This window comes from Condylura cristata, unplaced genomic scaffold (assembly GCF_000260355.1).
Source record: "Condylura cristata isolate star-nosed mole 26May11 unplaced genomic scaffold, ConCri1.0 scaffold00009, whole genome shotgun sequence".
In the NCBI taxonomy this organism is placed as follows: Eukaryota; Metazoa; Chordata; class Mammalia; order Eulipotyphla; family Talpidae; genus Condylura; species Condylura cristata.
Genome location: NW_004567110.1, coordinates 13982374 through 14005299, shown reverse-complemented (window position 1 = coordinate 14005299; position 22926 = coordinate 13982374). Strand labels below are relative to the sequence as shown.

General features: G+C 39.0%; 1 protein-coding gene across 5 annotated transcripts in view; it reads right to left on the bottom strand.

Annotated features, from left to right (window-relative positions):
* ENPP2 (ectonucleotide pyrophosphatase/phosphodiesterase 2) overlaps positions 1 to 22926 on the bottom strand; it is a 102577-nt gene that overhangs the window by 12587 nt on the left and 67064 nt on the right. For 2 of the 5 annotated variants that reach the window (XM_012723075.1, XM_004679619.2), the window contains exons 12-21: positions 20020 to 20128; positions 17220 to 17345; positions 14167 to 14198; positions 13391 to 13518; positions 11044 to 11131; positions 10797 to 10884; positions 9505 to 9689; positions 7002 to 7053; positions 1933 to 2007; positions 489 to 625 (exon numbers count right to left, since the gene is read on the bottom strand). In XM_012723075.1, the coding sequence (XP_012578529.1) occupies positions 489 to 625; positions 1933 to 2007; positions 7002 to 7053; positions 9505 to 9689; positions 10797 to 10884; positions 11044 to 11131; positions 13391 to 13518; positions 14167 to 14198; positions 17220 to 17345; positions 20020 to 20128 (1020 nt within the window). The remainder of the gene's footprint in view (positions 1 to 488; positions 626 to 1932; positions 2008 to 7001; positions 7054 to 9504; positions 9690 to 10796; positions 10885 to 11043; positions 11132 to 13390; positions 13519 to 14166; positions 14199 to 17219; positions 17346 to 20019; positions 20129 to 22926) is intronic. The other 3 variants (XM_012723076.1, XM_004679620.2, XM_012723077.1) reach the window with 3 other exon arrangements.

The following is a 22926-nucleotide window of genomic DNA, read 5'->3' as shown; positions in this document are numbered from 1 at the left end:
AGTTTTCAAATATCTTGGTTTTCTTTAGGAACAGAACCCTCTTAACAAAATCTAAACTAAACCAGCAAAATATAAGGCAGAATATTCCTGCTGGTTTTTTTTTTTTTTTTTTGGGGGGGGGAGATCATGGACATTCAAATTTAAAGTAAATAAAAGAGAAAAAATCATAGAAATGCAAATTTAAAATAAAGATTACTTAAGTATATCTTGGTGCCTTCTGTAATTACTGAATGAAACAAGAAGAGTAACAGAAACAAAAAGAATTAGCAAGCTCCCTTCAATATTTAATGTAATACCAAGAAGTTAATGGAGTGTGGAATGAAGTTTGATTCAAAAGATCTTACAATAGGTCCAACATGGGAAAAATGAAAACTTCACCAGGAAAAATTGAACTCTTTTCCAAGACAAAATTCCATTAAGTAAGCCATCGTTATGTTAAGGCAAAGAATGTAACTACATGAAGAACACAAGTTAATTTTCTCAATGACCTGTTTGGAAACAGTGTATGATGTCCAGAGGGCCATGAGGAATACTTCGCTATAACCACTTTCAAAATCAGTGTGATATAATATATCATATCTAGTCCGATAAAGCACAGCAGGTCGTCCATAGAGGAGATGCCTCTCTAGGAAAGAAGAAATAAAATAGGTTAAACAAATATTAAACTTTGTATTAAATATAAAAAATACTGGGAAAGAATCAAGGTGTCCAAACTTTGCTTACTTGCAATTAACAATGTAGCTCCTTCCCTTAATTTAATCAAGTTAGTTTTCCTAACACTTTTGTGGTTTATCTGACTGCCTAAATGGGGGTCAAGGCTTAAAGTTATCAAACTATCATGTAAATGCCAAATTCATTTTAATGTTTTCTTTAGTTGGAAAGTAAATTTTTTTCATTTAAAGAAGATTTGTTACGTAGCAAATTGATTCCAATGAATGGGAAGCCCATAAAATTAGAATTTTGTAGAATTAATTCATTTGACCCTTGAAAAGGTTCATCAAATTAATCATTGATTTAATTAAGAGGAAGGTACTCTTTGGTCATTATTTGCAAACTGAAACTCATATATTCATTATCTCAGCATAAAAAGTGAGTAGTGATGAGCGATGAAATTAAGCAGTTTTATCACATGTAGAAAAACTCTTTGGTTAAGAACTTAAAGGAACATGTATAGATAAAATAAGTGGGTATTCAAGAAGGTCTAATAAATACAGAAGAGGGGGGCTCATGAGCTATCAAGGAGCTCAATCAAGACCCCAGAATGCAGATTTAGGCCCCCAAGATAAAGTTCTCCTCTTAAGGGGAAAAAAAGACACGAAACCTTAGTCTTTTATGAAGAGGAGGTTGAGGATTAAACTTTCACTCCCCACCCTCAACAGAAGCTTGGAGCTTTATTTGCCCATTGTGGATAGGCTAAAGTCAGAACTTCCATAGATTCTTGGAAACTGGGGTCCCATAGATCGAAATGTTCAGACATCACAGCTTAGACAATTCACATTTTCCTTAGTGATAATTTTTTTTTAAATGTTGACTAGTGTTTCTATTATGGAAAATCAGTTCTGGCAGTCACTTATTAAATTATGTATACATGTTGCTTTAATTAAAATATTACCATTTTTTGCAAGTAACAAAGAAAACTCTGTAGAAATCTTTGCAAGCCCCTCCCAAGTACAACTGCTGATTTGAGGCAAAGAGGCCCACACTGTCATAGCACAAGCCTGTTCTGGGTAGTTTGGCCTCTTCAGCATTATGAAAAATGTAGAAACTTTGGTTAAGCTGCCAAATTTGGGGGCCTACCTTGAAAAATTAGAACACAATGTGATAATGTAGATAGATGAACTATTATGAAAAAACAGAAAGCCAGCAAATCATAACAGCAGTACTTGGGTGCAGTTAACCAAGTCAGACTTTCCTTCAAAACTCAAACCAAACCTTTTCTAGGTTCAAAATTTCCATTAACGTTTTCCTTGTTTTCATTTTTGCTGCCTCTGAATTTCCTGGTTTCAGCTGGAAGCAGAAGCATCAAAATTCTTTGAGAAGCTAATATTCTCTTTGTATCATTCAAGTTTTAATGTTTACTAAACACATTCCTCCAAATACAAAAGTAAACCTGGCATTATCCAAGCTATTCCATTAACGGGCAATACAATAATAACCACACTACTCCACGCAACACACTCGTTAGAGTGGCCACCAAACAATATCTTAGACTATTGGATAGTCTTGGATTCTACAATGTGTAAACTCCACTAACTAGTTCTTCCTCCACCCCTCCCTATTTCTTGGCGTTCTTCAAGATAACAGTCCCTTTTACAAAGGCTGATATGTTTGTAATACTGTTCACGATCACACTGGCAACTCTATCCTCATGTTCATGTGATTCCCTTAACTTTTCCACTAATCTTGTCACCTAACCTCTTTTTAATTTTCAGTTAGTGTATTGCCCCTCATTAAACACAACTTTTATGTGCCAACCCAAGGACTGTAGAATAGAGAGACTACACAAACAAAATTAAGATAAAACTTATATTCTCAAAAAGCTCACGGTTCAGTGGGAAACATAAATAACTAAACTACAATATGGTACACACCAGATCATAGGGATTCACAGTGTGACAGAACACAGAACATGATGAATGTTGTGGACAGGGCTGAGGGAGCATCAGTACTGAGGCATCAATACAGACACTGCAGGGTCTATGAAGGTGACCCCATATCTTGGTTAATGCCTGTTGATCAGGAATAATGAAACAGTGTTCCTTTTCACATTCAAAACTTTGTGATAAATAATATGAACATGTAATTTAGCCCTTATGGAAGCAATAAGAGGAGAAAACGAATAGAGGGAACAGAGGGGAAGAGTCATCTTAAGATATTCTTGCTCCTGAAAGAGTTCCCAGCTAAGCTTCTCCATCTCCATCTTCTCCTCTGCTCTCCAAGACCTATTTTCTTCAAAAATGTACACATCATAGCTTCCAAGTTGTGTTCAACTGCATTCTGGTGCATATAGCTGAGGCACAAAATTATTGTTATACACCATCTTTCTCTTGATTGTTAACTTGGACTAAAAAGTACAAGGAAAAGAAATATAGCAATTTCAAGTGTCCTAAAATCCAACCTAGTGCCCCCATCTGGCCAAAAAACCCACTTAAGTTTTCCTATAGTGTCATGGTTTCATCTAAGAAAGAGATGAAATGGCTTTTTTCCCCCCTTAAGAAGCACAGATTAAAATTTTAGAATAAAAATTTTTATTTTCCTTTTAAAGTTTATCAGAATACCAACAAATCATAGATTTAAAGTTCAGTCTTTAGACATATATCTTCTTCATTTCAAGACCACTCATTTTGAGGATGAACCTGCAACCTCTGTTTTGGAAATGTGTTCTTCATGATTTCTTGATATAACTCCAGTATAACCCTGTCCAGTCTCACTCTGGGTTCCCGCTCCATGAAATTCCAGACAGAGCTTTCATGCCACACCCCAGCCCCCTGTTTATAATAGTCTGGCATTTTTGGTACAAGCCAAGGTTCTCTTTCAGAGACCACATTTGGCAAAACATTGTGAGGCAAATCTTTTTAAGTGGTGTGGACTCCCCAGTGTTCATTCTTTTTTGTCTTCCAAAATTTGGTCATCCAGACTGAGTTTGTTTCTTTTCCCTCCTCAACTTCTGATTCATATTCCCACAGATTAGCTGGCTGACTAGAGAGCCACATGAAAATCTCTCCCTTTTTTGTGTTTTTTTTTTTAAGTTACTCCCACAAAATATGCTCTTACATTTTTACCACAAAATCTCTACCCTAAATCTTTCCTGTTCCTGCATCTTCTCTATTGCCTTGAAAGTGCCTACTCCCATTTACTGTAATGTCAGCCTCCTCCAGCATTAAAGTTGTGCCTCTATTAGAGTCCCATTCTCAATTACCTTAACTCTTAAAGCACAATGTAGTAACTCATCCACTGCCTAAATCAGGAGGTCAGGAATTTTATCTGTTTCACCAAGCCATTTCTATTTCCAATAGTGAAAATCAAATAATTTTACTTGATACATATTTGCTGAATAAACAAATGATTGCTTTGTTTTTCTTAATAGAAAATATTGGTCCTTTTTTTTTTGAAAAAATCTGCATATGAATAGTAAGTCACTCAATGAATATTCTGGTTCAGGGCTGTCTGGGTTTTTTACATTAAAGAAAGTTTTTTATTTATATTTATAAAACTTTTTAAAAACTGATATAAAATTGGGGTACCCCATCAGGTATTACCATCATACATACTGTGCCTACCCCAACTCACCCATATTCTGCCATTATAGACCAATGTACTTCCTTTCCATCACTCACCAAAATATATTATTCTTTATGAATCTGGATTTGTGAGCTTCACGCTAGTGTGACAGACAGGACATATTTCAAGTAGATGACTGGATTTATGTCCTTGGAAACAGAAGACCTAAAATAACTCTGACCAAGAAAGTATCACTTTCTAGTTGAAGAAATGACTGAGATAGATAGGACACAAAAGACCAAAACACAGACAGAAGAGGGGATACCGAAGCAAACACATATTCCAAAATCTAAAGAAGGAAATGCAGTACACATGAGACAATGATAAATAATTGCTTATATTTACATAATAAATTGCAAATTTCCTGGATCATCAAAGGCTGTCCCACTAGTTATGACCAACCAAGGTGATGTGTTGTGAGATCAGCTTTGTTGAAATCATCTGTAATACAGCGGACAGAGCCAAAGGCCTCAGAGAAAGAGCACACTGCCACCAAAAACTAAACACAGGACCTTTCCCCCCAGATCTTAATGTGTTAGTGTCACAAAGAGCCAAAGCTTGAGATTCTCTTTTTTTTTTATCATAAGCTAGCAAAGTTACTAATGCTTGTATTATTATTCAGCAAAATCAAAGGAGAATGAGTTAGGGTTTGTGATGATCCTTTTTTTTTATTTTTTTTCTTTTTAAGAAGTATTTATTTATGCATATCAGAACTGGGGTACAGGCCAGAGGCTCAGGGGCGGTGAGATGCTTCACCAGGGACAGAGTGGGGAGCAGAACAGGCAGATGGACGAAGTACACTGCTGAGGGGAGCAGCGGGCGGGGCAGGAGAGGTGTGCCACGGCCATGTGGGTCAGCTCCCTGGCCAGGGATCGAACTCATGCTACAGTGGCTTAGGAGAGCTTCCTCGTGCTGTGCCTTAACCCGCTGCGCCACCAGGGAGGGCCCGATGATCCTTTTTTGAAGAGCGAGATATGACTCGCTACTCTAGGTAGAGGAGTTCCTGTATAGACGCAGACTATTGTTCTTTATAATGGTGACTTTCATTCCCTTTCTAGAAGACCGCATCAGTAAAAACAAGGAATCCATTCAAAGTGAGCACAAGTAGCTATTCCACCAGTGATTGTCTCCCCCCACCCCCCATTATGTTTATTGAGCTAAAGTAGGTTTACAACCTTGTAGAGAAGCATCTGGCAGTAGCCTCTATCTTCATGACTGAGTTTTCACAAAATGTCTATCATGACACTCTGCACCCTGTCTCTACCAATCTTCCAATTTTTTTACGCTAATGACACTACAGTCCGTGAGAGGTTAGTCTCAAACATTTCACATTGCTTTTAGAGCTTGTAAAGAATTTCTACCTACTAAGTTCTATCTTTGACGCTGTGTTCATCCTACATATGCTAATGAGAGTGTGTATTCTATCATCAAAGAGAGGAGGGTGGGTGATGATGCAGAAAGAGAAAAGGAGCAAGATGAAGATCTTTATAGAAAGGGAAAAGAACTCAAATAAATAAAATCTACTGGTTTCCTTAAACTTTATTTAATCAGATTGGAAACAGCACATATGATAAACAGAACCATATGAAAGATACCTCAAAAGTAATGCTCTCAGAAGTTGACCATGTGCATCTTTACTGCATGACTTAGGGGCTGCTATGCTTGAGTTCTATTTGAGGTTTAATTCACTTTTAGTGGGCCCTTGTTGTTTCAAAGGTACTGCCATCGGCCTGAACTAACCCTTTCCCTGTCTTTTCATGTTCTTCTGATTTTCTGGAATTTCCAAAGACAGAGCCTGCATGATAGATTGCATTATTTCCCTACCTAGTGACTTACTGCCCTTTTACACAGGGTTTTATACCACATATTGCCACATGACTTGCAAGACAGTGACCCTGTGGGAAGAGTGTACTTCTCTCCACTGCTGGCTTTCTGTGTTCGGCCCTCATCAGTCACCTGTAAACATCTTGGAAAAGCAGAAGCACTGAGACCCATCGCATGGTTCTGTCGCTTCTCTCCTCCCTCTGCCACAAGGAGGGTATGTCTAGCTAAAGACTGCTCCTTCCACCTGAATTCTAGAATAAATAGTACACCTGAAGGAGCTCCACATTTTGCCTAGAATAATCTACGAAATGGGAGTAACAAATGCAATGTTCTTGGTACAAGTTACTGAGATTCTCTCTTTTTTCATCATAAGCTTGCAAAAGTTACTAACGCTTGTATTATTATTCAGTAAATGTGCTGGCTTCAAGATGACCCTTATTTGAAGAACAAGTTATGACTTAAGATATGACTTAGCTCTTACTATGTATCTCTCCCCACCACAACCCAAACCTTAATCCTCTAAGTAGATGAGTTTCTGTATAGGTATAGACTACTATTATTCATACTGGTGACTTTCATTCACTTTCTAGAAGACTCCATCAGACACTTTACTTCTGACCTTCAGATACACAATGGTATGTCTGCAATATAGAGCACATTGAAGGGAGGAAGAAAACTAATGAGCCAGAAAGATTTTCTGGGTCACAAAAATTCCAGGCATCTTGTATTCAAGGAATGAAGAATGTATACCCACAGAGTACATGTTCACAGCCAGATGGATATTAAAATTATTCTGCAATCCAAATTTGGGTTACAATAGGAAATAAGAAATCTCTTCAATTTTTCAACACTAGAACACAAAAATTATCTGACTGCTTTTCCCATCAACTCCTTACCTTCTGTAGACCCTTTTGTAGGAAGACGTTTGTTGAGTTCATCCAACTTGTTCTTCATATGTGGAGCCAGAAAAGTAGAAGAGAAAGAAAACAAATCAGAAATATTCTTTCTTCCCTGCACCTTGCTCTCCACTTAGTAGGCTGGTAAGTACCACATAAGAACCTGAATTCCATCAATATCATGAGCTCCATGAAGGAATTATTATTTTATTTCAAACTGACATCCCAGGTGCCACTACCTAGTAGTTCTATGTCCATACACAACCCCCCTTAACCTCTCCTTGACTTGGTTTCCTGTTTTCAAATCTGTGGATTATCACATTACTAACCCCCCCTTATTAGTAATGATGATTATATGGGCACATCTATGAAAATTAATCTGAACACTGCCTCAATATTTGGGATGGATCCTTAGGTTATGCAACCAACTTATGAAATTGCTCTTTCCAAATATGAAAAATAATGACCCAGCAATTCTGAAAATAATTGTCAGCAATCCTCTCCCTTTACTATATATATTGAGACACTCTAGCACATGATATAAGAAAATATAAGCAATGATGTCTATAGCAGCATTGTTTGCAGGAGCTAACTAGTTTAAATTATCAAATGTTCTCAAATAGGAAAATTAATTGAATCATTATGGTACATTTATACAATTAAATATTAACTATCACAGTAAATAATGAAATGAGTTAAAACTTCATGTATTCATAGGCATACAACTCAAAAACATATGGGAAAACAGAATTGTATGATACATATAGTATAATAGTATCTACATAAAAATGCAGAATACATAACACTATAATTATTTTAGGGAATGATACTTAATATGTTATGCTTCCTTAATATGTTATATAAGAGATAATTAATTTGTATAGAGTAAAAGTCTAGAGACATGTATGGCAATTATTCATACTAAGCTGAGGGTACTAATGACCTCTGTGGGAGGAAGAAAGTGGGGTAAGGGATTGGAGGGCCCTTGAAGCATCCCTTGAATCTGGACTGTTTTCTTTCTCATGATGTTTGCATTGAAGTGCTTATTTTATTAACTTCTGTATCTTTATAGTATGTTTGGATTTTTTTTTTTTAAGAAAAGGAAGGTAGCCTTTTAAATAGACAAAATGAAGAAAGCCGTGAAATGGTTGATGACAGCATATCCAAGAAAGGTAATTCTGAAAATGAGATACAATTGAAAAATTTATCTAAATATATGTGGGATCTACCTCAAAGGTCACACCTGTTGACTAAGACAGCTCAAAGCTGATGTGTAAGAATTACCTGCCTTATAGTAATTAGTCTCACTGGCTCTTGTCAGAAGCAAAAGTAGAAGGTAAAAAAAAAGAGGGGAGGTAAGTGGGAAAGACGAGCAAACTGAATTCCTCCTGTGGTGAACCTCCCAAATTATGGCTCCTATACCCCTAGGAATCCAGAAAGTAGCAAATGTTAGAAGGGTCTATGCAGTAGGAGAACTATATTCCACTTCCAAGGTCTAAGAGAAAGACCATGCATATACCACAATAAAAACACACCTGCAAAAAATAACAAATTTCTTAGCTTCGTGTTGGAATCGTATCAACTCAGTGTGCCAACATTGCTTATATCCTGTATCAGAAGCACTGACTGGCAACTGAAAAGATCTTTGAGCAATATAAATTTCCATACACAAATTATTGCTTAATACTTTCAGGTTATTTGGTATTTAAAACTGTCCAAATACAAAGTGCTGGGCACTCTCTAATTGCACCACCACTGCCACCACCCCCATCCAGCGGTCCACCCTTTCCTTCCCTGCTCTGTGCCTTGGAGACAGACCTGGTAACAAAGAGCAAGCTCACCCTGAGGTTGGCTCTTGGGCACCACTAATCTGAGGCACCAGCACGAGATTAGAAGACAGAGAAAAACAGGTTATTTACTCGCCTCCCACCCCACCCCACTTTCTCCCTTCCAAGAGTATTAGTTGCACCCAACAACAAAATTCCACAGCCCCTCCTATATAATTCTCCTCTCCCTGTTCTGGTAACTTCTTTCTCCCTTTAGTATTCAGACTCTGGAGCCGAACCCTAAGCGAGTCATCACTCCTCACTGACTTGTAAATAGTCCTTCCTAAACAAGACAGAAACAATCCCTTTCAACTTTTTACAGAATCGCTGTTGCATGGGCCATTTATTTCCCCATGGGACCATGAGTAAAAGACACATGATCCAGGTTGAACAGGAAAGAGGAAGTCTTTGGTTGAGAACTGCGTGCAATATAGAACGGCATTGTGAATTTGCTCTTCGCTCTTTGTTTTCTATACCTGTTGGTCCAAAGCCGTAGCCACATTCCAATGCATGTAAGTAAACAAAATTAACAAATTTAATCCCAGGCACTCAAAAGTCACACTGACAGTGCCTACCACTTTGGACAGCACAGAGACATCATAACACAAAGTCCTACTGGGCCGCACAGCTCTACACCCAACAAGCTCCTCCATGATAAACATAAAGATTATTTCTACCTTTGGCTCTACCTTATCATCACAGGTGCAACCCAAGTCAAAGTCAGATTGAAGGTACATGATCCCTGGATAGTTGGGTCTGGTAACCTCTTCAGGCATGATAGGTCTGAAGGTGTTAGTACGCAGGAGATGATTCAAACTTCCGTGGGTCCCGTTATTAGGAGCTGGCTTCAATCCCAGGAGATCTGAAGTAAAAAAGGAGCCAGGTGGTTGGTAAACATTTTTTGATAAGAGGAAGAGTCCATGTCCTTTTTGAGTCTGAAATTGAACACATGTCAGAATTGGATAAAGCCAAGTAAATTTGGATAAAGCCAAATTTAGATGATGGGTGATCCCTTCCGCCTTCCTGGATGATTCTAACCTGCCCATCTCTTGCCACAGCTTTCTGACATTTCAACCATGGACATTTAAAGATGGCTTGACCATAGAGGGAGAGACATTTTTGGAAAGAAAGAGCAAAGCATTAGGGCCTGACTTAGCTACCATGTGTGTCTATGATAGGTACAACTCAGGGATTGTGAGTACCACCCTCTTTCTGCCTTTCTACGAGACAGTTTAATCCCCACTTTTGAAATGAAACTTAGCATCAACAAATAACCTTAAATCTGCCCTCTAATGCACTCCACAGAAGTATGGGGACAAGAGGAGGTTTTGGCTCTGTGCCTTGAAGTGCCGCTGTGAAATGAACAGGCTGATTTCATAGCAAGTGAACGGTTGCCAACCAGGCGTACAGTGATTTGCCTAAGCTCTGAGGCAGGACAGGGGAGAGCTATCAGCCAAGATGGGAAAAGAACCCAGGAGACCCGACTTTCAGACTCCCCTTCTAACCACCAGACTGGCACTCCCTTACTAAATAGGAAAAGCTGTCCTCATTCAGCAACTGGAAGCTCAAGGAAGAAAAATAATTAGGAGCACATAAATAGCTGGCCAGGACGCAAGCTGGCAACCTTTTCACTGGGCTGCAACACGAGAGATGGAGGTGGGAGAAAGCGCTGTGTGGAACTCTTGCTTCACCAGGCCTCTGACTGGTGGTGTCACACTGTAACGCTATGTTGGATCAGCCAGTGGCTGCCAACAGCAACACTAGAAAAACTCCCCATTAGTCAACTGGTGAAGGAAGACAAAGAAGTCTTAGAAGGGGATGGTATTCTGTCCTTTGAACCAATGGGCAAGCTACAACAGTTTTGTGGGGAGATGAGGTGGTCCCAGGGGAAAAAGCCCCCTCGTTAACATGAAGAAGTTCATGTTAACCCAAGATTGTACCATTGGTTTTGACTAAGTAAGTAACTTACCACACATAACATTGTAAAGTTCAATGTTTTCAAATGGAGGCACTTTAGTCTTGTACTTAAATGTCGGGCCATAACCTACAAAAACCGTCTTCCAAAAGACAAGAAAACAAGAAAAGCAATTTAGATAAGACTGGTTTCCAACAGAAACCCTCTGTAGTAAACACTGATGGCTTCACCCACACCACCCACCTCCATCCTTTCCAAGAATTGCCAGAACCCATTTTCATTTCCCAGCTTGTGATCATACCTGCATGCTGTTCACCTTGTTATCAAATCCATGGTCACCCTGGAAAAAACATTTTCCCGATGGCTTCTTATAAACATCCAAAGGTTTCCTACATCAGGACAATTGCAGAGTCAGTAAGAGCTTCCAGTGAAATCACTGATAAAAAGTAATGATTTCATCGCACAAGGAATCTCTAAGAAGGCAAGTTTACAAACCAGTTGGTCTCTATTTTTTTTTAAAGATTTTATTTATTTATGCTTACAGAACTGGGTAGAGGCCAGAGGCATGGTGGGTGAGAGGATTCATTCACCAGAGACAGAGTGGGGAACAGAACAGGCAGATCTACTGAAACACACTGCTGAGGGGAGCAGTGGACAAGGCAGGAGAGGTCTGCCCAGCTATGTGGGTCAGCTCCCTAGCTGGAGATTGAACTCGTGCTGCAATGGCTTTGGAGAGTTTCATAATATAGTGCTTTAACCCGTTGAGCCACCAGGGAGAGCCCTGGTCTCTATTTTAATTGTACCATTCCCATGGTGAGGAAAAAATAATACTTTCTTTTATTTCCTCCAAGTGCATTGACTGAGAAAACCAGCCTAGGATAAATACAGACCTCTGGATAGAAGACAAGGAACCCTCCCTACACCGTGTGCTTGCACCAAGAAAAGCACCTGTCACGTTAATGTTCTGTCTTTGTGCTTCACTAGCTCTGAGGCCATAAGATTCTTTACTCTGGGACCACATTTGTCTGGCTCATACCCATTTATCCATCACTGAGTCAAATATCTAACACCTGGTAGGTACTATTCAAAGATGTGATGTTTAGCAAGTGAATAGAGATCAGTGTTCTATAAAAATGGCTGCATACAAATTTACCCACCCATATAAAAAACTAGTGAGTATAACTGACTGGTAAACTTGATATATGTAATAATGGCTTATCTACTGCATCTAATTAAAACTCCATACACTTGAACAATATCTCTACTTAGAAACAGAAGCACTCCTCTCAAGGCATCAGAGTCATTTGACATTTCTGATTGTGACAGGAAGATAGTTTTGACTTAAGACTCACGCTACACTTTTACAAAAAAAAAAAAAAAACAAAAAAACACACAGCTCATGCTTATTAATACAATACTTTTAAGTCCTACAGAACATATCAAACCAAAGTAATGTACTTGGGAGAAACAAAGATATTAACTATTTTGGTGCCCAACCTTAGAAAAAGTGCATTCAGTTTGGGATGATATATATTCAATAATGCAAGAGTTCAATTTTAAAGCTATATAGCTAGATAAAAAGGCCTGTTTTGGTCTATGCTAATTTGCTCAGCGACTGTCATCATTCCCTTATCAGATAAACCTATAAACCTACCAACTGCGCCAAATTTGCTCTTTCTTTCAAGCCACCCACACTCAAAAGTTCCAGCAGAGAACATAAGCCATTTTGGTCACATCTTTGTAACCTCTGAATACTCCATGTCTGTCCTAAGTGATGTCAATAATGTCTAGTCTTCACACCACTATCTCTATGATCCTGTATTTTTATTTCTATGTAGTTCCTGACATTCTCAGGAAGGGATTGGTGTATTTGTTACACAGCTGGCACCAGGTGTTCCAAATGGCTAGAAGTTCATAGAGGACCAACATCTTCTCCTTTCCGTTTGTCCCTTGCTAAGTTACTAGAGCACCTTTGAGTACACGCTCTACTCGCCCAGTGATTGCTACAGACTGACTCATAACAAATTACTTCAGGAAAAGCTGAAGCCACAGAGAGTGGGAAAGACTGCTCCCAGCTTCATGTAAAAAACAGATTACTTTTAATGATTTATCTCCTTAAAGGTGGTTAGAGTTTTCAGACACATTGCACTCCAGATTCAAGAAAAAGGAATAGTCTATTCAATATCCGAGAAACTTTGGGGTTCAAGAGAAAGCAAACACCTGAAATACTTAAAGCAATACAAAACTCACCCACAGCAATAGAGATATTAAGATGAACAACATTTTTCTGCATTCATCTATAAATGTCATTACAGGTTAAGACTCATCAACTGAGTCCAGATCATTCCAGAGAGGCAGGGCAATTTTCTGTTTAATCAAATAGTGAGAATTGATAATAAAATGTAAATTTAAAAAATGAAAAAGAAGAGAGACACACAGAGACACACTGCTAGAGCCAAAGAGACACTGGAATGTTGAGCACCATCCCGTAGAGACAGAACTGACTGTATCTAGCACATAAAACTTTTGGAAACAGTGAGCTTTCCAACTAGACTTCTTTTTTACAATCGATAATAACCTTTCAGCACCCCAGCTGTCAAAAAATGAATGTGAAAATGACAAGCAAGGATGGTCAACTCTCAGGTTACCTTGCAACATGCCATCTGCGATCCACCAGGAGGTGAATGTCCTCAATTCTTCTATTGTTGGCATAGTGCAAACGTTTGGGAAGGTGCTGTTTCATGTAAGGTTTAAAGTGCTGATCAGGCTTTTTACACTGAAACATAAATGGAAGTTGGGTTTTAGGTGGAGTATTTTCTAGAAAAAGTCTCAGATATTTCCTCTCTAGAAAGCTGACAGAGTTGGCTTGGTGAAGAAATCCAATGTGTTCCTCCTGTGTTTTTTTGAATAACACAAGTTGAATACAAATGGGTTCAAAGATTAGATGACTTTGGAGATGGAGTTGGGAATTTCAAAGATACATTCCTGATGCATGAGCCCATCAGCAACTCAGTCTCTGAGGCCCTTCCCGGTTTCTTGAAGTCCATGGAGATGGGATGGGGAGGGAAGCAGGCTCAGCTATGTGACTACAATCTCATGTGCTTCCCCTCTCTATCCTAGATGGGATAAGGGATGGAACAGGGTGGTGGGTAGAGCTGGTTGAGAGAGAATAAGGATTTGTTTAATCATGAATGAATGCTTCTCAGTTCTAATAAAGATCAAATATTCTTAGTCTGTATCATTGCCAAGACCATTAGGGAGCCCGCAGCTGTCCACAGGCCAGAAGTTTTGAAAGCTCTTAGGGAAACAAATACACAGGATGGCAGGGAGGAAAACGTTCCTTGGCCCCACAGGGGAGGTGAACATAGGAGGTAAGAGGAGGAGGCTGCCCCAGAGGCAAGACTTGATGGCTTGTGATACTTACTGTGAGATTAGCAATAATGACTTTAGGGTCATCTGTTCAAAGAGAGGAGAAAAGAGTTCAAAAGAGATAACAATAATTGCAAAGAAAAGACTTTTATTTTTTGCATTAAAAGATTCAATTTCCCTCTCCTCCACCCCAGAGGGCTATCAAATGGCAAGCGGGTATTTAATATTTCAGTAAGTAAAAGGAAACTAAATTAGTGGAACAATTCCTGTAATAAATTTCCCTTGCAGGTCCAGATCTCTTTCTGGAAGGGAACATCCTTCCAGCATACCACGACATGTTCGGTTAACCTAGCGTTTAAATTTCCCCAAATTGTCCCTTTGGAGCTTAGATTTAGTTTACTTGCAATTTAACAAAGAAACTAATCACTGGGCATTTAGGGCTTTTCATGTAACTTCCTATTTATCTGAAGAAACAGTTATCATCCACTTTAGAAAGAATCTTCGAATCCATCAAGTTATGTTTTCTAAAGGGAGTTTTGTTTGCGTGGGAATATCCTGGAGCTAATTACATAGGCAAGGGTCTTTCTCCAGCCACAGACACATACTCATATAGTCACTCAAATATGCACTTCATTTTCACTATCAGCAAACAAAGAATATTTAGTCATACCCTGACCCAGCTGAAAGCTAAATGATGTAAATGATGGTTAAACATAAACTGATTGCATTATCTAAAGGTTTCCTTTTAGAGGCTGTGGAGAGAAAGGGGAGATTGTAGGTTGGTTGGATTTTGTTTTGTTTTCCAAAATTTGGTTTAGTATGTCATTATAAAATCAGCGGAAAAGAAGAGCAGGGTTCAGAGCAGATCCTGCGTTCAGGATGATGTTCTTCCATCTTACTGATGTCAGTGGAGGAGGTAATGTCGGTGTAGTTCTGAGGTAGCTCTGGGCCTGGTGCACTGTAGACACTAATCAACCCCTTCTAATACATATAAATGAATACATGTGCAAGGTTTGGTTGAAAATTCATGAATAAGTTTGCCTTCATGAAGGGCACATACTTCAAAGTCAATTTTCATCATCTTAGTTCTAAAGCTGTGCAAAGCTAAGCTAGCATGTGGATTCTAATCTACTTAAATTGGAGCTAAATTTTAGTTCTATCTTTTATTGGAACAGGAGCTAAATTTTATTCTATCTTTTAATGGAAAAGGGGAGGGGAGTTAGGAATTTTTCAGCTACATTGTTGATGCATGAGTGTCACAGAGAACAAGTCAGACCTCTGAGCTTTACCAACTGCTTCAAGTTAAGGACTGGGAATTGGGGAGAAAATGGAGGCAAAGAGGTAATCATGGGTTCTTATCCTGTGCCCTCTCTAGGTAAGAGCTTCCCAGGAACTAGGCCTCTGGTCATCCACAACAGCTCGGGGAGGCAGGCACTGTCAGAATCCTCACCAAGCCATTGGCACTTTAGAAGGTGGAGGTTTGCACACCAGACCCTCACAATCTAGCTGAGCCAGCCACGTTTGAATCTCATAAGAGCCAGAGCAAGCTCATGGTCTTTGATTATGAAACAATAACCAGTAGAGGGTACTCTGCTGTGCAGATAAATCCCAGGGAACTACTAGGAAATGACCAGGCTGCGCCAATGAGGCTGGAAGTCTATTGCCTCTAAAAGGGAATGGTGATACTTATCACACTGATGGAAGGATTAAAGCAGACTGTTTATATGCAACTGAAACAGTGATGTGACAAAGACATCATAGCTAACTTTCACGTAGCTTTGGTGACGTGCTGAGGTCCAATCTAAGCGACAGGTAGAGAATCTCTCATCAAATCTTCCCAATCTCCTTTACTTCTTAGATGATGACACTGGGGCACAGTGTTAAAGTAACCCCCAAGGTCACAGGATGAGCATCTGGAAGAGCTGGGTTTTGAACCAGGCATCCACTAAACTCTTTACCACCCCACTCCAACAATGAAATTACACATATGAAAGTGTTTTGTAAAGTACAAAACATTCCAAGATTGGCAGTTATCATCTCAGCCCCAAGAAAGTTCATCTCCGCCCCCAACAAAGCAACTTCTCCATTGCATTTACTGATGCCTGAAATACCTTTCAAAGCAAGGAAAACCTTTCTTGCATAAATCCAAAAATGTGCATGCTAAATCAAGAGTGCCCTAGTGACCAGCACAGAGACGTCTCTCGCTGACCAGGGCTTTCCTATTCCAAGGGGGCAGAGGAGAAGGGAGGACAGGGACACCAATGTCCTGTTTATTTTACAACGTTGCCTGGAACTGACCTTGGAACAGTTCCCACTGGCGTTGACTCAGGGAAGTAGTTGGGAAAAACTTAATTTTCCAAAGTGCTACACTTGGTGCCAATGGTCTCTTATTCCCACAGCTAGAAATGCTAACGGATTTCTCCTTCCCCACCAATGCAACAATATCATCAATAAATCTATGAGCTCATATCTAGGTGGGCTAATACACCTTAGCCCACAAGTAAGAGCTCTTGTCAGTGACAACGTGTGGTAACTTGAATGCGTAAAACCTAAGTGATAAGATTATTCCTGTTTGTTTGATTTCTAAGCTTTCCAAAGAGCTGCCCCAGGCCAAGGGCTTAGCAGATTTTCCTCTTGGGTTCTGCCAGTCACTGTTAGAAAGGTGAAGTGTTTCCTTCAACTGGCTTCTCAAGAAACTTCAGGGTCTGAGTGTGGTTCTGACAGGACTGATATGAATCCTGCCTTCAGCCAGAGAGCAAGTCTGACCCTCTTCTCTTGTCAACAGACGTTCCCAGCTATGCACACATCTCAGATGAAGTATATTTTCCACATAATAAAAACAAAAGCAAATATTTATATAATGCTACCATCTGCCAGGAACCACTCTAAGTGATAGACAACTTAGTTTTCACAACTCTATGAAGCAGTTACTTTTACTAACAGGCTTATTTATCGGTTGAAAAAACTGAGGCTGAGCATTCAGTTAACTTACTCAAGATGATTCAGCTCAAATGTTCAGTAGCGAGAGTTTTAAACCAAGTATTCTAGCTTTGGAGTACACCTTATATTACCATTTTCAACAATTAGGTAGTTTAAGGATCAACTTACATTTTGCATTATTGCTAAATTTGGATCGAATTCTTCCTAGAGTTCCAGGTACTAAAGTAATGTCATCCACATTAGTCAGGTAATTGCTTAAGAACTCAGTTCTATCACAGGTGACATCTTCCATTCCTGTGGTGAGTAAAACCGTACAGTCAGGCAATCTTAAAATTAACATCTTGATATACACCCAAAAGATAACATTCAAGTGTTTCCTCAATTTGTTTGGAACGCGTTAAGGCAAGGATTCCTCCTTCTTGAGAGTTCATAACTTGACTTCAATTTTTTAATGCTTCTTTATACAATCTTTGATTTGTATTGGACTTTGAATTAATCACATCATTTTGCAGCACTGGGAAGTTCAAAGTACATCATCTCAAATATAATTTTAAGTCATTCAGCAAAACCCAGCAAGACAAAGGAAGTAACCACAGTCTTAAAAATATCTATTTACAAAGTTGTAATGAAAAGATCTATTCTCTAAGAGAAAAATACTTGATTGCTTCAAACTTTTTCAGCTAGGGGTGGTGCAGATAGCTGGATTTTATAGTTCTGTGTTTCTTCTACAAAATGTCATTTTCTGGTTTGCATGCTCTAATATAGCTGCTACCCTGGGCACATTATCACCAGTCCTTACTCTGTCTCCACTGTTGGCCTTGGGTGTTACTGACAAAACAATACTGGCAACAAGAAATATGAAAGAAAAATGTCAGCTCCAATGACCACCCAAATGGAAAAACAAAAAAACACTGAAAGCAAGTGTGTAAACAATGTGATCAGTCAAAACTGAAAACCAGCAACCACTAGAACACAAAGAAAGTCTAGGTAGGCATTTTTTTAAACCAACAAATATTTGTTTCCTGCCACCCATCAAGGGAAAGCTCTTGATCAATGTAAAAAGAAAAAAACCTCAAATCTTAGAATCACAGATGATGGAGGCTTGTACAGACTTGCATTTGGGAATTTTTGAGATGACATGGATCTGGAAAGTCTTAATCATTGCTTTGCATGATCTGATATCTGAAAATTATTTAAGAAGGAAAAATACATGATTCTGTAAAGGATGCCCTAAAGCTTTAGAATAAAGAAATATCATCCAGGGTAGCCCAGATCATGAACATTTCTAGTTATCAGCTTCTAGAATTCCAGATCATTCCCTTTTTAAAAAGACATTATCTCAACATGGTGCAAGTCTTGTACTTTTCATCTTCTACAGCCTAAACTCTTAGGAAGAAAACAAAAATAATAAAACATAATAATAAAGATAATAGCTACTAACTCCCTATAACTATTTATTGTTTTAGCTACAAGGGTTAAAAAAAAAAACATATAAATAGGAGACTGGAAGGGGATCAGAAGCTGTCCTATTTCTAGGAGGTCATTGTGCACACATGGTAACACATGTGTCTTGCTTTCCAACATCAGATAGAAAGTGCTCTTCATGTATCATTAGACTGCCCCTCCAGACCAGCTTCTGGTGGATAGTGTTCCAATTCTCATTCTAGAAATGAGGAGGTTGAGATTTCAAGAGGTCAGAGAACATACAGTGCCGCACATGCTCTTAAGTTGCACAATTCAATTTGAACTTCATTGAAACTGACTCTCACTTCAGACCCAAGGCTCTAAAACACTAGACTAAGACAGAGATAGTTGCTTCCGCAGAAGTTCACATGCTGGCAAGATAAAATTCTGTTCTATCAAAGATCTCTCAGCATGCATTTCATTAGGGCCAATCTACTCCTTAAGTATCTGACTCCATCATAGCATCAGATGCTCTTGACACCTGAGCGATTTAAACGGAATCAATTGTGTCACAAGTTGCAAATTCCTTCCACCCCATCTGCCATTCTCCAAGTCAGACTCACAGATCATGATTTTGCAGAGGGTCACACTCAGTCCCAGAAAAAAAGTAAGTGAGTCCCATGTTTGTTTGTTAATTTTCCTTCGCTCTTCTAGAACATTCTGGAAGGAACAGTTTAGGCCCCAATCAGAGCTTTGAGTAGGAAGTAATAGACTCGACCAATTTCCTTCTTCCCAACTACTCTCACCCTAGATGGGAACAATGATTTTGTAAAGTATAATTCCAGGATCACTATTTCAATGTGATGGAATGCAGGAGACACTGTCTATAGAACTCCATTTGTATGAATTATGAGGATTCTGTAAGTGCATGCACGCACACACACACACACACATACACACACACACACACACACTCCCAGATCTATCATCATATAATGTTTGTGACACACTTGATCACCCCAAAAAAATCTTTCTCCTTTATAAAGTGATTTAGGAAAACTCTTTCCTATACTGCTCCTTTCTCTTTAGCAGTCTCCTCTGCTGAGGCAAGAGAAGACTCAGATAGGAAGGAGGGCTTGTGATCTTGAATTCCCTCAGGAAAGGCAGAGAAATCATTTAACTTATTTGCGACCTCATGAGAATCCTCTCTGCTTCTTTACTGCATTTAGATTTACTTTTTAGTCCTGTCCCACTTTGTGGACTCTTTGAGGGACATGGCTAGGAGTGGGGGGTTACCACCTGATAGCTATTAATACCACTAGTGAACTGTCTGCACCACTTTAATGAGACAGATTTTTGTAGAAAGGACTTTTTCCTGCAAAAAAATAAAGAAGGTAAAGGAAGCCCTTGGTTTTGGTCATCTCAAGTTATAGCTTGATTTTGTTCTTCATCCTGGAGAAACCAGGAAGAAGATGAAGAACATAACCTAGAGCCCCCTCCCTCAATGTCATCAGAGACAACATCTATGTATCTATCCTGCTAGCAGGAATAAACAAATCTTTACCATGGTCGCCAACAAAGATGACATTCACACAGCGATGCAGATTTAGTTGCTTCAGTCCATCCATTAATTGTCCCACTGTTTTGTCAATTTCCCTCAGAGGATTTGTCATCTGGAAAAAGAAACAAATGAGTCCCTGCAGGTGTTTTTCCTTTCAGCTTCTCATAGATCTTCCACCCCAGAATATTCTGGAAAGAAAACTTCAGGTCCAGAGGCAGAGCTTTGCCTGGAGATATTGGCCTGCCATTTTTACAAGTCAGTCTAAGCTCTCTGATTTGTATTCTTTCAGGAGCATTATCCAATCCCTTTTGAGACTCCTTGATTTAAAAATTTCAGAAATATTAGAAGCATTTCTGTTTATAAGAGATAGAAGGATCTTTCTAAAACGTAAAAATGTTCTTTAAACCCAAGAATTTTGAGAATAAGCAGAAAGTCAGATGGAGAGTTTAGATCTATTGCTCCCCAAGTTTTTAACAAGAACACATTGGACTTTGACCCATGGCAAGAAGACAGAAGCTAAATAAGTGAAAAACAGTACTGAGGTTAAGTGGTAAATACTGGATACTAAATGAGAACATCATTAATGCAATGGGATCCATCTAATGTTCCAATTTCTAAGAAAACAGATTCCTGAGAAGAAATTCTTCAAGGAAATAAACTATCACTTCTTAGTTCTTTCAAGTTGATTGAGTAAAAGAATACAAAGACACTAATTTAAACAGAAGAAACAATTGAGCTTATTCTAGAAGACTTATGTAAGCAAAATAAAATGAAAGCTGAAGAACATCTCAGCTTAAGCCTAAGAGAGAGAGTCCACTTCTCATTTTCATGCTTGAAATGGACGATGTTTCTAACAGCAGGCTACTGCCACATTGATAACCCTCCATTTCCCTCTCAGCTCTAATGATGCTGTGGAAAGTTTTGCAAGAAATATCTAATCCCACAAATACTTGATAACACTTAACATGAACTTTACACTTAGCTACAATCACACATATACACCCAAGATGACAAAAGGGATCTGAGCAACATGTTTTACGAAGCCACATATTGCTGCCTGTTAGCATCTTCTCAGATGACTCAAGATCTTTTCCCTTCTATACCATCAGTAAAATCAGATGTAAACTTGATTTTCTTCATTACATGATTAAGTATTTCAAATTCTGCCTTAAGGAGTGAATCATGAGTAGCACACTCTAAAGAAACTAAGAAAGGTGAAACTAAGAGTTGCTTCTGAGAAAACCATGCTCTCCTTTGTCTGCACAGACACACAAGATGTGCAACACATGTCCAAACCTTGCTAATGACTTACTTTCATTTACTCAACAAGACAACTGACCCAGAATCCCAAACCTTCTCTTTGGTGATTATTTCAGATCATTTTTAATAAGCGAGTACCTTGGATGTATTTAAAGATTTTGAGAAAAGTAACTACTGATAGGCTGTTTTCAGAGTGAGATAGAGTAGACTTTACCAGTAACTCTGAGAAGACACAAACTTTATCTGCCCATTGCTTTCTTTTGCTGTGTCAGCTGCTTCCTTGTCTACAATCTAAGACCTTTCTGAATTTTCTGATTTCAGATCACTTACCTAAGGCAATTTTCTATGGAGTTATAGTCTACATTGTCTATAGACAATGTCTACTCCACAAACTTGTTCTCAAGAACCAAGGCTACAAAGTCATTCAGTGAAGAAATGCAAGTAAAAACAACAGCCTGTGCAATGCTTACTCAAGTCTACATGTTAACAATCGTTATAGCGCACCTAACTAAAATATGCAGAAAGAGTTCTTGTTCCTATCTTGTTGACAACTTCCAAAGTGTCAGATTCTTCTGGATTTAAAGCCAGCAATTGTTCACTCGAGTTTTTCTAAAGTGTAGTCAGCTGACTTTGAAACCAAGATCCTGAAGGAAGCCTTCCACTCAGACCTGCCCACCACAAAGCTTTGGAACAATGAATAAACTTACTTTGTCCTGACGAGTTTCCGCAGCATTATGATCCATCCTATGTATTTTTCTTCTTCTTTTCTTTGGAGGAGCAATGGGTCTTTCCTGTCTCCTCTTAGGGGTAACCTTCCTCTTAGGTCTCTTAGCCGGAGGAAGAGGTGAGCCATAACTACTCTCCTGTACTGGCGGATAGAGATGTCTGGACTCAGAAGTCGTCTGTCCCTCTGGGTCAGATAATAAAGCTCACACTTGACCAACGGGGTCAGTGGAGTCTTAGTTAGAAAAACTAAGGGTCCTTCAGTGAGAAAAAAACTGGCATGAGGGGTGCTTCAGGGAACTACAAAGACAAAAGACTCCTGACTCAATCATGATACTGCTGTCTCAGCTTCTTCGCTGAGAACAAGAATATAATTTAAAGAAGTAATCACGTGGGTTCCTTTTGGCCAAGGAAGCTATTTGTGGAGCATCTGAAGGTGACATGGAGTTCTGCATTCCAAGACTCCTGTGTTAGGGAAGACTGGTCCTAAATGATACAAAGCTTTCCAGTTACAAACTCCTTAGTGAAAACCAAATAGGATTCTAGTCAGTTGGACAATTCCAGGCGACTCTGGAATTCACAGTGGTGGTTCCAATTTAGGAACCGTTGATTATCTGTTCACATCACTAACTATATCAAAGCAATGTCGCCTTCATTGGCGAGATGGGGATGGGGGCGGGGGGTTGGGAGTAGCCAAGGAGGGAATGAAATATAAATAGTAAGCAATTATCCTTGGTCATGAATGTTTTTTCATAAATCAGAACTTTCATCAGGTGAGAGAAATTTCACTGACAATTTAGGTGTCCAGTTCAGAAGAACACTAGGCAAAACGATGATCATATGTAGAGCTCTCTTTTTTAAAACTCTCTTGTAAAGTTGTAAAAACTCTCTTGTAAACGTCATCAAGATCTCTGCATCTTGGTATAC